A 15,187-nucleotide genomic window follows, 5' to 3' on the forward strand; every position below is an offset into this window, starting at 1 on the left:
GGGAATCCAGTAGGTGTTCCGTAATTAAAAATGGTTTAGGCTTGTGCTTATCACCTGGGAAGTTTGCACATGGGCTGTAGGATGCCACTTAACAAGATATAGGGTGGCTTCTGGGAGAACAGCTACTTACTCATTTATTTAAAATATATTCACTGAGCATTTGCTCTGTAATAGACACTGTGCTCCCATACTGGGGACACACATCTGAATAATATATAATCTTTGGTCTCACATGATTTATAGTCTAGGATTGGAAGCTCTCCTCTGAGGAGAAGATAGTGTGGGGAGTGTGCCTGACTGTCCATCCTATAGGACCATATAGGGAGCAACTTCTACCAAAAGATGTAGTTGGAAGGCCACAGGGCTAATACCAGGATTGCGGCTGGGGGGAATGCTGAAGTCAGAGGGAATCATATTTAAAATGAGTCATATTGAGTAGAAAATTCTTCTCCTGTAGCTTTTTTTTAAAGCCCTCCTTTAGAGGCTTATATTTTTTTCACCAAGTCACCTCTCACTGGTGCTACCTCTGTTAAATGCAATCTAACATTCCATTGGGCCATACCTATTAATTGTTTTATTACATTAATACTTACAATATAGTAAGTCCTATTACAGAGATGAGATCTAGATGTTGGAGGAGCATAGAGGAAGAAATATCTTCCTAAAGCTTGGACTGCCAGAGTGGGAGGAGGGGCATATAAAGACCAGCTTCCAGGAGAAGGTGATGCCTGAGGTGATTTCTAAAGGGAGAATAGGAAGTCACCTACAGACAAGAGGAGGACATTCAGGCAGAGGGAATAACGCATTCAGAAGCATGGAAGTGTGAGAGAGCATATTTCTCCACCACCTGACCCAAGGGAAAGTAATTTGACATCCAGAATAAAAAGTAAAAATGAATCCAGATGCCAGGGGCAACCAAAGTGTATCAGGACCTGAGGTACAAAACTAGAAGTTGTGAGGGAGAAGGGGATTGGTTGCTAGATATCAAGAAAATAGAAGTGTCTTTTTGGACATGATTCTGCAGACTTTTACTTACTAACATTAAAAGGATGCGAAGGATGGGTTATGAACTATCACATGTGTTAGTATCTGAGCTAAACCTTCTGGAGAACTTGCTGCAGTTTGTACATCAGCACTTGCAGCTTCACCTTGCTTCTTTATGTTACAGAGACAGCTTCGTTCCTTAAACCCCTGAACCAGCCTCTGCCAACTTCAGACTTGTCTTTGGCAGCTTCTTCACCTCTCTCAGCCCTCGCGGAATGAAGAGAGTTAGCGCCATGCTCTGGACTGGTCTTTGTTTTAAGGGAATGTTGTGGTTGGTGAGATCTTCTATCCAGACCATGCAGATTTTCTCCATATCCACATTAAGGCTGTTTTGCTTTCTATCATTCCTGTGTTCAGTGGAGTAACACTTTTAATTTCCTTCAAGAGCTTCTCCTTTGCCTTCACAACTTGACTGTTTGGTTCAAGAAGCCTAGTTTTCAGCCTCTCTCAGCTTTCGATACGCCTTCTCCCTAAGCTTAGTCATGTCTAGCTTCTGCTTCTCTTCCTTACACTTGAACGCTGAGACCATCGTAAGGTTGTTAGTTGGACTAATTCCAATATTGTTCTGTCACAGAATAGGGAGACTGGAGGAGAGGGAGAGAGACAGGGGGAACGACCAGTGGGTGGAGCAGCCAGAACACTCACATCTACCAATTAGGTTTGCCATACTGCACACGTGTGGTTCATGGCACCCCAAAATAATTACCATGGTAACATCAAAGATCACTGGCCACAGATCATCATAACTAATATAATAATGGAAAAGTTTGAAATATTGTGAGAATTACCAAAATGTGACAAAGAGACAGGAAGTGAAAAAAAGCTGTTGGAAAACTGGCACAGATTTGCTTGACACAATGTTAACACAAACCTTCCATTTGCAAAAACTGCAGTATCTGAAAAGCACAATATAATGAGGTATGCCTGTATTTCAAAATTTAAAAAAAAGTTTTTGAAGAAAAGTATTCAAATTTTTTTTGCTGAATAGAGAAAATGGGTATAGCTCCAAACTTCCAAAGTCTGATTCTAAAATCTGAGATTATTACACGAAAGAAAAATTATAGGCCATAACCTCTCATAAACACAGAAGCATAAAGCCTAATCAAAATATTAGCAAATTGGATCCACTTATACATAAAAAGGGGTAATACATCATGACTAAGAGGGCTTCATTTCAGGAAAGCCAGGTTGGGTTAAAATTTTTAAATCAGCATAACTCACGAAGTTAACCAAATAAAGGAAAAAAAACATAAAATGATCTCAACGAATCAGGAAAAAGTATTTGCTAAAATTTATCACCCATTCATGATAAAAATTCTCACCAAAGTAGGAATAGAGAAAAAATTCCTTATTCCAATAAAGAAAATCTATAAAAATCCAATGGCAAACCTCATACTCAGATGTGAAATGTTGAATGCTTTCCTCCTGAGTTTAATGAGACAAGTATGTCCATTATCACCACTTCTATTCAGCACTGTGCTAGAAGTCCTAGCCAGTGCAATGAAGCCAGGAAGAAAAGTTATAAAGTTTGGAAAGGAGGAAGTAAACCATCTTTATTCACAGATAATGGGATTATATAATAGTAAAATCCAAATGAATATACAAAGTTCGAAAATTAATAAGTGAATTTAGCTAGACCCCTGGATAGAAGATGAACATTTAAAAAAGCAACTATATTTTTATATACTAGCAATCAATACATAGAAATGGAAGTGTTAGAAATACCATTACAATAGCATCAAAACATAACAAAAGACATCTATGCCAATACCCACAAAATGTATCTGGGAGAAATTTTAAAAGACCTAAAGAAATAGATATACAAAGTTTGTGACTTGGGAGAGACTGAGTATTATTGCAATGTCAGTTCTTTCCAAATTAGTCTATAGATTCAATTCAATCTCAGTCAAAATATCAGCAGTTTTTTTCCCCTGGAAATTAACAGGATGGTTTTAAAGTATATCTAAAAATGCAAAAGATTTAGGATAACAAGACAATCTTGAAGAAGAACAAAGAGGATTGACACTGCCAGTTATCAGGATTCACTGGAAAGTGAGAATAAATTTCAGTCTGACTGGATCTTTCTAGGTCGTGTTCCTGTCCCTAAACAGTTCCCATTGTCAGAAAGCCTTAAACCCATCAGGCCCTGACTTAGAGTCAGGGTGGAGGTCAGTCCTGTCAGGCTGAATGGCATGTATGTGAGGGGGAGGAATGGAATAGTTACTGTTGGAGAGGCGACCACAATGTCCGCTGTGACAACCTTCATATACATACTATTTTTATTGGACTGAAACCTTGGTAAGTAAGAGTTGGACAGGCACAGGAGACAAACGAGTCTTTAGATAGGACTGCTTGCACACATACAGAAATGTAATATGTGGCAAACTCAGGATCAGCAGGAAGTTCCATATGACGGAGCCTCTGTACGTGCAGATGATGGTGGAAGAAACGGTTGGAAATAGCCAGATGCTAACACACCTCGAGTTCTATTTGAAAGTGTTTAGACTTTATCCTGTAGAATTAAGTCACCAAACATGGTTTGCAAGCAGATGCATGATAATCTGGAATAGGGAGAGACAGAAAAACAATTAGGAAGCTGTTTAGAGTTTGCAGAAGAGAAATGATGAGGTACTTATTCAGAGCAATGGAGAGAAGCAGCTGTAGCTGACACTGAGGGTTAAGGGATGCTAAACTCCCTGCCTGGCTGTTCCCATGGAAGACTTCACTGAATGCTCACCACAACCACTGGAGAAAGTTCTAAGTTAATTTTATACATGAAGAAACAGGAGTGAAATTATTGTCTGCCTGGAGTCACACAGCTAACAAGTAGCAGTACCTGAGTGTTTTAACACACGCCAGATGATTCCAGAGCCTATACTCTTAATCATGATGCTACATAACTAAATATCCAGAGATTTGTAGGGGTTTAGTCAGTAGGCTTGAGTTATGGGTGGGATATTGCTTCCATGAAGTAACACTACCTTGACTCTCTTCTTCCCTTTATGATCCTTTTTGTTTCCTTCATTGGCTCCTCTTAACTCTGAATTGGCTTCTGATCTTTCTTTTCTAAACACTTACTTACTCTTTCTATGTTTGTTTTCCCTAATGGCATCATCTATCAACCTTTATGTTGATTTGACCCTAATCTCTTATTTCCAGTCTCAGTTTCTCAGTCACACTCCTAAGGGTCATCACCTAAAACCCATGTTTAAGTTTAAACTCATATTTTACTTCAGACTCTGTAGATGCTTTCTGTTAATAGCAAAACTAAATGGACTTCCGGGCTTTAGAAGAATATTTGACCCCCAGATTCCTTCACCTTTCACACACCCTATCAGAAAACCAGTCCAGTCATTTCATTTATTGTGTCAGAGGTTCGTCTCCTCCCTTTCACAGTCTCTGCTCCCACCCTCTATTGGCTGTGCGTTTCTTGCCTGAATTTCTGCATCTGTTTCCTAGCTTGTCTGCCTGCATTTGGTCTCTTATATGCTCCACCCTGCATACTAAAGCCAGAAAAAACTTACACACTCGTTCCATAATTTATTTGCCTTATTCAAGAACTTCTGATTGCTGTCTATCACCCAATAAATCAGAATACTGAATCAACTCTAACCCATTCTCTGCCTAAATCTGAAGACCCTGCATTGCCCACTTTCAACTATTTTGTCGAATTCCAATTGCTCTGAAATTGGAACTCTCCACTACGGTTGGTTCTCTTGTCATTATTGTCTCTTCCCTCAACGTGGTCTGTACACATGTGCACGTGCATACACTGTGCTCCTTCCCATCTGAGCTATTGCTAATACTCGTCTCCTGGCCTAAAATGCTTCCATCTCTTCCAGGTTCATATCCCAGGTGACTCCTTCCCTAAAGCCTCCGAGACAAAGTCACACCTCCCTCTTCCGACCTTTTTAGCTTGCTGCCACTGCCAAAGAACTATCTGTCATTGTCATCTCCAAATGTCTCTGTTAAATGATATAACACTTTATGTGTTAAACATAGAGCTATTCTGTTTGCCAATTTGGGTATATATCTTATTTTCCCAATAGGCTAATAGGCTCTAATGTTCAGTTTAAAATTATATCTCCTGCTTTTTCATATTCATAATGCCAATGATAATACTCAGTAAATTCCTGTCCATGTTTCAAATTATAAACACGTGTAGTTTGTGTAATTCCCTGTAAACTTAGTCGCTTATCTGAATTACCATAAAAATAGTTACTGTTCTCTTATTTTAAGGGGCTGTTTCTTTTACAGACTTGGAAATGCAAATTTTCTCAAATGTTTAAGACATTCTGCTTTGTGTATTCAAACTATACTGAAGTTACACCTTTTTTGAGGAATATTTTAAATTATTCTGGGGAAGAAAAGAAAGCCCCTGAAGGCTAACAGTTTGAAATTGAACAGGACACCACTGGGAAGGGAGAGGGTCATGGGTCATCGTCAAACAGACAAAAAAACAATGGAGACGATTGTGTCTAAAGATGGTGTATTTTTTTTTCACGAGACAGTGTGTTGACAGTTTCCTTCCTCTTGGGTCATTGTTGTCTGCTAAATGATCTGTGACAGCAAATTGATCACCAGCTTCTTCATGCAGGAGATATAATGCAGCCTTTCATTTTGTTACCTCTCTTGCCAAATGCTGAAACATTTCGTTGGCAAAATTAATGTTAGTTTAATATGTCATTTACTGGTGTAAAGCTCCGCACGCAGCTCTGGGAGCCATAATAGCGGTGATTAATTTATCTTCACCCAGTTTCAGATTTCTACTTACGTGTGATTGCAAAAGCAATAACGCATTTGAAAAATGTTACTCTTTAAATGATGTGTCTGTAATTATCACTTAAATAAATGAACGCATTAAACAATTTAGCTATTGTACCATCCATTTCAAAATTGAGTCCGATATTTACTTCAAGGTAGCTACAATTCACCTAGGAAAATTAATGCTGGTGTACTTGTTCTAACTGAAAAGTCACTTCTTCCGAAGAGCTAAGAACTTCAAAGAAAACAGACATAAGGTCTTTTATATCTGATGCAGCATCTATGTAAGCCAGTTAATTGGTGATTTCACACATCTGAAAATATCCCAAAGTCATGTTTTGTTTGTAGAGTGTTGAGGATCTCTGCAGTCAAAATGTTGGTATAAAAAAAGGTTGGAAATGTAGTTATTTAAGTGACAGCTTCACGGTTCCTGTTCAGTATTTTCTAACAATCTTTGCTCTACCATTAGGATAAAGTAATGTCAGCACAGGGAAGGAAAAGTGCAGGCAAGATTACTAGAAAAGAGTTGGGTTTTTCCCCCCTCTATGAAAATGGCCAGATTTTGTGTGAAAATTAAACTGATCTCAATTCTGGTGTTTTATTTTTCCTCATTATAAAAGGGAAATAAAGGTGATTTTACTAAAATTTGGCATAGATATTTAAGAAAACTGTTTATTGAAGAAAGAGAAAACATGCAAATCTGATGCTTTTCTTAAAATTCTTTTTTTCATGTTAGTCATGAAAGGCAGATATCTTAAACCTATATTTTTCTCTTTATAATATGCACATGGATGCACATTTTACATTTACCTTTGAAATATGTTTGGCAAGATTTTCGTTTTGTGATTTTTATGTGTTAGTGAAGAAATTCATGTTAGATCACTTATTAGAAACTGCAAATGAGTTTACTGTCTTATGGCAAGATATTGTTATCTGAAACTGTCCAATCTGATAAAATAATTTTAAAAAGCAAACTTGCAAATACTCATTGCCTGATTTTTATGTATATTTTCAGATCAACTAAGGCAGTCTCATTTAATGATTACTACAAGACATGGTCTGGAATAGCCACATCCAAAGCCACAGAGTATTATAGAAGTCCATGTAAGGTGATCTAGCCTTATCTTATGTCCTTTTGGTATATATTAATCTCTTAATTATTCTCAACTTGTCTTGCTTTCAAAGACTAATTGACATATATTTGTAATCTGAAGGTGATAAACTTCTCTGTTGCCTCTATATATGAATCATTCAACATCTATTAATTTGGTTCCTCTTTTGTACAGAGCCCTGGACTGCAGTCTTCTTAAAAGCCAGAAGGAAAGATAGACATTTGGAGGAATAAAAGATGAAGTCCTCAGTCTCATGAGGCTTACTTTACTCCCTGCACCCCAAAAAGAAGCCTTCATAGCAAGAGGAGCCTTTTTGATTCTAAACACAATTATCCTCAAAGCCAGAGAGAGTATTAAGTAGAAAGACAACAAGAAAACATATGAGCCTAGGGCTTTCAGTGATCAACCTAGGGACGAATCACCTGTTGCCATCATACATTAGGAGCCAAAAAGGCAAAAGGGGAGAGCCAGACAGCTTACTGGTCTTATTTAATTGAATCTCTTGTGTGCTGTTTAATTATTTGGATCCAAGTAGGTTATCCAGTCTGTCCTGCTGAAATGATGCATTCTGAAGTTACCCATGACATCCTAACTCCCAGGCTCAGTGATAACCTTCTTTTTTAATTTTAAGTAGGCTCCTCGCCCAGTGTGGTGCTCAAACTCACAACCCTGAGATCAAGAGTCGCAACAACCGAGACAGCCAGGCGCCCCAACCTTTTAGTCTTTATCTTTACTTGTACTCTCATTTGCTATGCCCTCCTTGAGTTAGATGACACCATCATCCATGGTTTGTCTCCTCCCCTCCTCAGTGCTCCCCTGCCTCTTTCTTTAGCAAAAACTTTTTTTTATTAGAGAGAGAGAGAGAGAGAGACAGAGAGAGAGAGACAAAGCATGTGCGAGTGGGGGAGGGGCAGAGAGGGAACAAAAGAGAAAGAGAATCCCAAGCAGGCTTTACACTCAGCTTGGAGCCCGACATGGGGCCCAATGCGGGTATGATCTCACGACCATGGGATCATGACCCAGTGGGAAGTTAAGAGTCAGACACTCAACTGACTGAGCCACCCAGGCACCTCTAGCAAAATCTTCTTCATTCAGTTCTCTCTGCCCACTCTCTTTGAGAGACCTCAGCTATCACCATGATTTTCATTAGCCTACCTGCCAATAATTCTCAAAGCCTCATTTCTAGCCAACGCCTCTTCTGAATTCTGCATGCATATTTATAACTGTGCATTGGACTATCCCACCTACATGTGTTATAGGCATCTCCTACTTAAGATATCCCAAAGCGAATTCATTATCTTGCCCCAAAACTTAGCCTCCCTCCTTTATTAGCTCTCTGGGTTAGGGGTAGATCACCATTATTGCATTTACTTGCCTAAACCAGAATCAAAGACATTTCCTAGAACTCTCTGTCTCCCAGATTAAGCCTTGTTTACTTTATCTCCTACAACATTAAGAAAGTTCCTCCTTCAGGGCACCTGGGTGGCTCAGTAGGTTGAATGACCGACTGTTGATTTCCGCTTGGGTCATGATCCTAGGATTGTGGGATCAAACCCCATGTAGGGCTCCTGCTTAAGATACTCTCTCTCTCTCCCTCTACCCTCTTCCCCTGCTCTAAAGAAAAAAAAATGTTTCCCTTTCCACTCCATCCTGATGACCACTGCCTTAATTGTGGTCTCATCGACTTGCATCTCACCATTGTGATAGGCTCATATTTGGTTTCAATAGAACAAAATATCACCAAAAAAAAAAGTGTGTAGTTTTAAGACACAAATTAGAGAACAAAACAATACTAAGCTTAACAAATATTAAAAAGATAATTAGATCAATAACTTCTAAGAAATTACATGTTCTTTCACGATGTTAGTTATTATTTTGTGGTCACATATTACCTTCCTCACTTATCCTAGATTTGTGGTTAAGAAAAATGATTAAAGGTGCTTTAAGAAACACAATCTTTAGCAGCTCTAGCACTATAAAGAATTTTATTACTTTTGATACCAGAGTACATGAATATTTACTTCATTTCAAAGATATGTGTTTGGGTCCTGCTTAGTCAACTCGGCAAACACATCTTGAGTACCTCCTATGTGGAGGCACCGAGGAACTCAGATCGGTTCCAGGAGGCAGGAACCCTTAACAAACAAGGGGTAGAGAGGCAATTGGCACATTCTAGGGAACAACTGAACATCCAACTCCTTCAACCATAAAACAAACGAACTGATTTAGAATGGTGCTTTATGGAAGAGGCACCTGGGTGGCCCAGTTTGCTGAGCAACTGACTCCTGGTTTCAGCTCAGGTAATGATCCCAGGTTCTTCACTGAGTGTGGAACCTGCTTAAGATTCTCTTTCTCTCTGCCCCTTTCCCCCACTCACATGCTCTCTTTTTCTCTAAAAAAAAAAAAAAAAAAAAAAAAAAGAGGAGGAGGAGAAGAAGAAGAAGAAGAAGAAGAAGAAGAAGAAGAAGAAGAAGAATGGTGCTTTTTGGAATAACATGTAAATATACAGAAACATTTGGAAACTCCAAACTGCTAAGAAAAAAAAAATAGGGGCACCTGGGTGGCTCAGTCGGTTGAGTGTCTGACTCTTGATCTTGGCTCAGGTCATGATCTCACATGATTGTGGGTTTGAGCCCCACCTTGGGTTCTTCACTGGGCATGAAGCCTACTACTACTACTAATAATAATAGTGGCACATGCCAGAACTTAAAGAAATTTGGAAATAATTGTGTTGCAATAAACAACAACTAAAAATGAAAGAAATTAATTAAGCACCACTGACTACAGTTTCTTCTTTAAAAGACTTGCCACCAAAATGTTTAACTTGGTTCTCCTTTCTACATCTATCACTAACTTAGTATGTAATTCAACCCTTTTTGTGAGCTTTAATGGCTACCTCTAGCTCAGAAGAATTTCAGAGACTTTGATTCTAACCTTTGGAACAAGATTTCACAATCACCCTACCTATTCTTCTTCTAGGGATTTGTTACAAGAATGTTTCAGGAGGTTTCCTTCAGTAATAATAAGCATTTTATTTTTACAAATTAAACTTAGGGGTGCCTGGGTGGCTCAGTCGGTCAAGCATCCAACTCTTGATTTTGGCTCAGGTCATGATCTCATGATTGGTAAGATCGAGCCTGGTGTAAGTATCAAGCTCTGTACTTACAGTGCAGAGCCTGCTTGGGATAGTCTCTCTCCCTCTCTGTTTTCCCCTCCCCCTGCTTGCATGCTTACACACTCTCTCTCAAAATAAACATTTTTTTATTGAATTTAATTTTAAACCTTACATATGCTGCTGGCCATTTTGTCTTTGGATAATTCAGCTAGATGAGATCCAATACTCTTTTTTAACGGCCTGATTTTGTGTGTAATAAAGATTAAGCTTTCATATAGAATGCTTCTTCAAGCACTCAGAAATCAAAGGGAAACTTCTAATAACTTCAGCTTCTACAGTTACATCCTTGTCACTGGAAAGATTATGAAATTCTTGTGCATATTTTTGAAAGCTTTTTTATGAATATTGATGAGTGGTTGTATTTTGATTTGGGGTATTAACTCTTTTCCATATCTTTGTGCAACAAATCTACCCATAGTTATGTGTGCCAAAATAATGGTAAGTGTATACATGCACAATACAGTTTACAAAGTATACTCTCCATTATTTTTTGATCATCCCAATCTTATTCTTTTATTCATTTGTCAACCAATATATGTCATGTATAGTAGTATGTCAACACTATGAACCAGGCATTATTACTGTCATCACTCTGTTTTACAGATGAAAAAACCGAGACCAAGAGCAGCTAAGAAATTTACCTAAGGTCACACAGGTAAGAGGGAATATTATACATTGATAAAGAGTGTAAATTCTGGAACCAAATTGCTGATATTTAATCCTGGTTCTTCCATTTAGTAGCTGTGTGACCTTGGGTAAGTTTCTTATCCTCTCTGTCAGTTCCCTCGTCTGTAAAATGAGAATAATTATAGCACGTACCTCATAGCACTGAAGTACTTACAACAGTGCCTAGCACATAGTGAGTGCTCAGTAAGTGTGCTTATTATTAGTACAAGTAGGTTCTGACTCTTGACTTGAACCAATTCCTCTGACTCTACATTTATTGCTCTTTTTCACATACTAAAACTGCCTCCATAATATTATATAAAAATGCTATCTCTCTATAGCCTGAGATGTAAATTCAAACTCTGCAGTATATGCAGTACATTTTTCAATAATTATGATTATTAGTTTATAATCATAGGCAATCATATGGGGAAATGCACTGATGATCCTCTGTTCTCTATCCATCAGTATAGAATGGCAAATAAAAGTTTGGCAGAGAACAAACGAATACATATGGTTGTGGGTAACAGCACCTTTAATGACAGAATATGATTCCCATAAGGAAATGTTTATGTTAAAGGAAAAAAATCCCTTCAGACCAGTGTACCCTGTAATACTGAGTAGAGGCTTCCTGGTGTTTGTTTGCTGTCATCAGACAGACCAGACACCCTGAAGCATCATGGGGATGTTTGCTTTCACCCTAGAAGACTTCCATTCTTTGAGTCTTTGAGCCAGCAATCAGGGCAAGTGTCTCCAGAATGCATTTAGATGCAAGAGGCAGCATTATCTAATTCTAATGCAGTGCTTCTCAGTCTTGACTACTCATTAGAACCACCAGAGGAACTTGTAAAAATTCCCATGTAAAAGGCACACCCCCAGACTAATTACATCAGGATCTCCGGGAGCAGGACCTGGCAGTAGTAGTTTTTAAAGCTCCCCAGGTGATTACAATGTGCAACCAAGGTTGGAAAGGCTGCAGTGGGAAGAGTATGATGTTGGAAGTTGCCCTGTACTAGTTCTGCCACTTACAGTTAAGTGAATTTAGGTTAGTCACTTAAATCTTTGTACCTCATTTTTAAATTTCTATTCATTGGAAGAAACATTCCAATCTATTTTAAGTTGTTCTATGGTAGTATGAGATAATACATGTGAAACCAAAGCATGCTAAGGCAAATTGATGCTACTACATTTCTTTGGATGTGACAGTCCCAGCAGTGGAAAAAAATGTAGATCAACCTATACAGATGTTGCATAAGAAATGTGTCATGGCAAAAACAAAGTAAAGGTGACGCCCAGTTATCCTAGAAGGAAGGGAAGAAAGAAGTTTATCATGGAGTCAATAGATGATTTTCTACCAGAGACTACAGAACTGCCACAAAGATAAGATATGGTCATAATGGGGAATTTTAGCTTCAAGAACTGGCGAAATTTCACTGGTCCTTTCCTCCTGCTCGCTCTCACATCCCCCCGCCCCTTAATTATTTCCCTCCTATCAATATCACTCATTTAGCATCTTCTATGTCTAGATACATACATATTATGATAAGCTTTTTGAGAAGTTTATGATCAGATGGTACAAGAACAGGTGAATGAGAAAATTATGGGGATAAAATAGGAAGCATTAAAAGTCTGTACAAATACTGTGGCAATTTTCAGCTCTCAGTAGAGAAAGCAATGAAGAAAATGAGTCAGTGATATAAAATTAATGGAAATATTCCAGGAAGGATGACCATGCCATTTGGGGTTTCATAATATATAAGGAAGAGACTGATGTACATATTCAAATAGAAAATGTAGGAAGGGCAATTTCAAAAAAAATAAGGCAACATGAATTATCCTTGAATAGAATCCTCAAATTTAAATTTCATCTAAGTGGTAGTGAATAGTCCCAATGAGAAGACATTACTCAAATTTTCTGTTTGTTCATCTGTAAAGTGTATATTGCAATGGTAACCACTACGTACCTTCTTTACAGATGCCCAATGTGCAGTAAGTACTATTAACTCTGTTAATAGTAGTTATTATAATCATCTAAAGGAAATAGTGAGACCTCACTAAGAACCTTAAGGAGCTCATATTTGCTTCCTTAATATAAAGGAAGGGAGAAGTATAAATCCAAATAGTAGAAGTAGGAGTATGAAGTTTAAAGCCTATAAGAGCATGTATGTATGCGGGGCGCCGGGGTGGCTCAGTCGGTTAAGCGTCCGACTTCGGCTCAGGTCACGATCTCGCGGTCCGTGAGTTCGAGCCCTGTGTCGGGCTCTGTGCTGACTGCTCAGAGCCTAGAGCCTGTTTCAGATTCTGTGTCTCCCTCTTTCTCTGACCCTCCCCCGTTCATGCTCTGTCTCTCTCTGTCTCAAAAATAAATAAACGTTTAAAAAAATTTAAAAAAAGAACATGTATGTATGTGTACTTGTGTGTGTTTGAAGGAGGAAAAGAAATCAAAGAATAGACAGGAACACTGCTGGCTAAAATAATATTAATAGAAGAAAATGAGAGCTATTCAATTTAAATGTTTCTATCAATGATATAATTCACCAAACTAGCAACAGTTAATCAATCATTGTTTAGAAGGAAGCTCAAGATAAGACTGGAGGAGAGCATCTAGTTGGTTAAATAGTTCAAGACTATAAAACCAGGACTATTACAAGAAACAGGGAGATGATAGGTAGATAGATAGATAGATAGATAGATAGATAGATAGATAGATATGTTTGTGTGTATGATCTGACTTTCAGTAAATTTTTTGTTAATTTTATTGAAGGCATAAGGCTTATAATTAACCACAAACATATGAGGCAATTGTGTACTTTGATTTTCAGAAAATATTAATGCAGATCTGAGCTGAAGTGATAGAATAGCACACAGATCAAGAGAGGTAGTAACCCACTTAAATCAAGATCCAGAGCCAGTTCTGGACGTAAACTTTAATAGGAACGTTAGCAAAGTTCACCACCAGGATGGTGAGGATGATTAGGTCCCTAGAAAACCATATCTTAAGATAAAGTTGGGGGAACTGAGGCTCTGATAGGTATCTTCAAATTTTAGAAGGACTCTCTCACATGGGGAAGGGATGAACCTGGTCAGTATTACTGCAGAGATCTGAACTAGGACCAGTAAAGACTCAGCACTCAGGTTAAGGAAAGACATTGTGACCTTAATGTCTGACAATGGAAAAGGCAGTTTCCCAACAACAGAGAGGAGAGTTTTCTGTCGTTGGCAAGGGATTCATTCAGAGGCTGGAATGGATGATCATCCATTGTAGATTCTTGCTTTGTGAAAGATCAAGACCTATAATGTCACTTTTATATTTTTACTTCTGGTGCTGAGTTTGAATTTTGTTAAACTGTGGTGTCTGTAGTTTCTATATGAGTTATTTTAACACCTTCTTCATTACTATAAAAGATATATAAACAAATGTCATTATAATGGAAATTTTGAAGAAAAATCTACTTATTTCAAATATCCAATAATACAAAGTTCAAGTAAAAGGAAGAAATTTGGAAAGTGAGCATTGTAATTTGGCTTGAACTATATAGTGTACATCATTGCCACATATCAACTTAATGAAAAGTGAATTATTTTAAACTTTGAACCTTTTTCAAAACTCTAATTTCAGTGCCTGAAGATCCACATTTTATTGGAGAGTATCATAAATGGAAGAAACTTGAATTAAAACATCCTAGAGAATGGAATCTAAAGTAAGTAATTTGATTATCTTCTTAACTCAAAACATCTATCATTCTACTTTCTACTGTCTAGCTGAACCATCAAAAGAAGTCTTTGGAAGTAACAACGGATGCCCTTTTCTAAACATAAGAACGAGAATAAGAAGCATCTTTTTCCCTTTCCTATGAACCTAGGTGGGAAATATCTTTGCTACTGTTAACCTTTAAAATTTATTTGACCAGCAAAAATGGGTTTATTCGGGAATAGCAGAGAATTGCAATCTAGGACTTGAAATCCAGGTCAAAACCACAGGGCTAGTCCAACAAACAAAGGGAGAGGAACATCATTTTATAGAGAAGGAATAAGTTGAGAGGAGTTGTTTTGAAAGCACGTGTTCAGGATGATGACAGTTTCTCATTGGCTAAGTTGCTGGTGCAGTCAGTTTCTTATAGGAGAGGCAATGTACATCTTTCCCTGTTGGTATCTGTAATTGATGATTCTTTCCTGCTGATGATTCTTCTGTTGGGGTCTATAATGGACAGTTCTTCCTGTAATTGAAATTGGGTAGTAGGGCTCCACCTTCTGGCCCCCCAACTTCACTTTAATGAGGGTTCCCTTTATTAATGTTCACCTATTGACGGCCAAAAATAAAGTTGGACATGTGCCACAGTGAAGGACTCTCACAACACCCTCCGCATTACTTCTCTTACTCCAATTCCCATTATCCTCATTATCATATGACTTAGAAATCAGAAAA

The 15,187-nt window shown here is 38.0% G+C and overlaps 1 protein-coding gene across 4 annotated transcripts in view; it reads left to right on the forward strand.

The window, feature by feature from the left end:
- Positions 1-15,187, forward strand: part of UBE2U (ubiquitin conjugating enzyme E2 U) — a 63,176-nt gene that overhangs the window by 19,852 nt on the left and 28,137 nt on the right. For 2 of the 4 annotated variants that reach the window (XM_086717193.1, XM_086717195.1), the window contains 2 exons: positions 6,824-6,912; positions 14,381-14,462. In XM_086717193.1, coding sequence (XP_086573319.1) covers positions 6,824-6,912; positions 14,381-14,462 — 171 coding nt within the window. Of the gene's footprint in view, positions 1-6,823; positions 6,918-14,380; positions 14,467-15,187 lie in introns of those variants that run through there. The other 2 variants (XM_025912467.2, XM_086717194.1) reach the window with 2 other exon arrangements.

The sequence above is a fragment of the Puma concolor genome, chromosome C1 (assembly GCF_028749965.1).
Source record: "Puma concolor isolate L17-30 chromosome C1, mPumCon1.1.hap2, whole genome shotgun sequence".
NCBI lineage: Eukaryota > Metazoa > Chordata > Mammalia > Carnivora > Felidae > Puma > Puma concolor.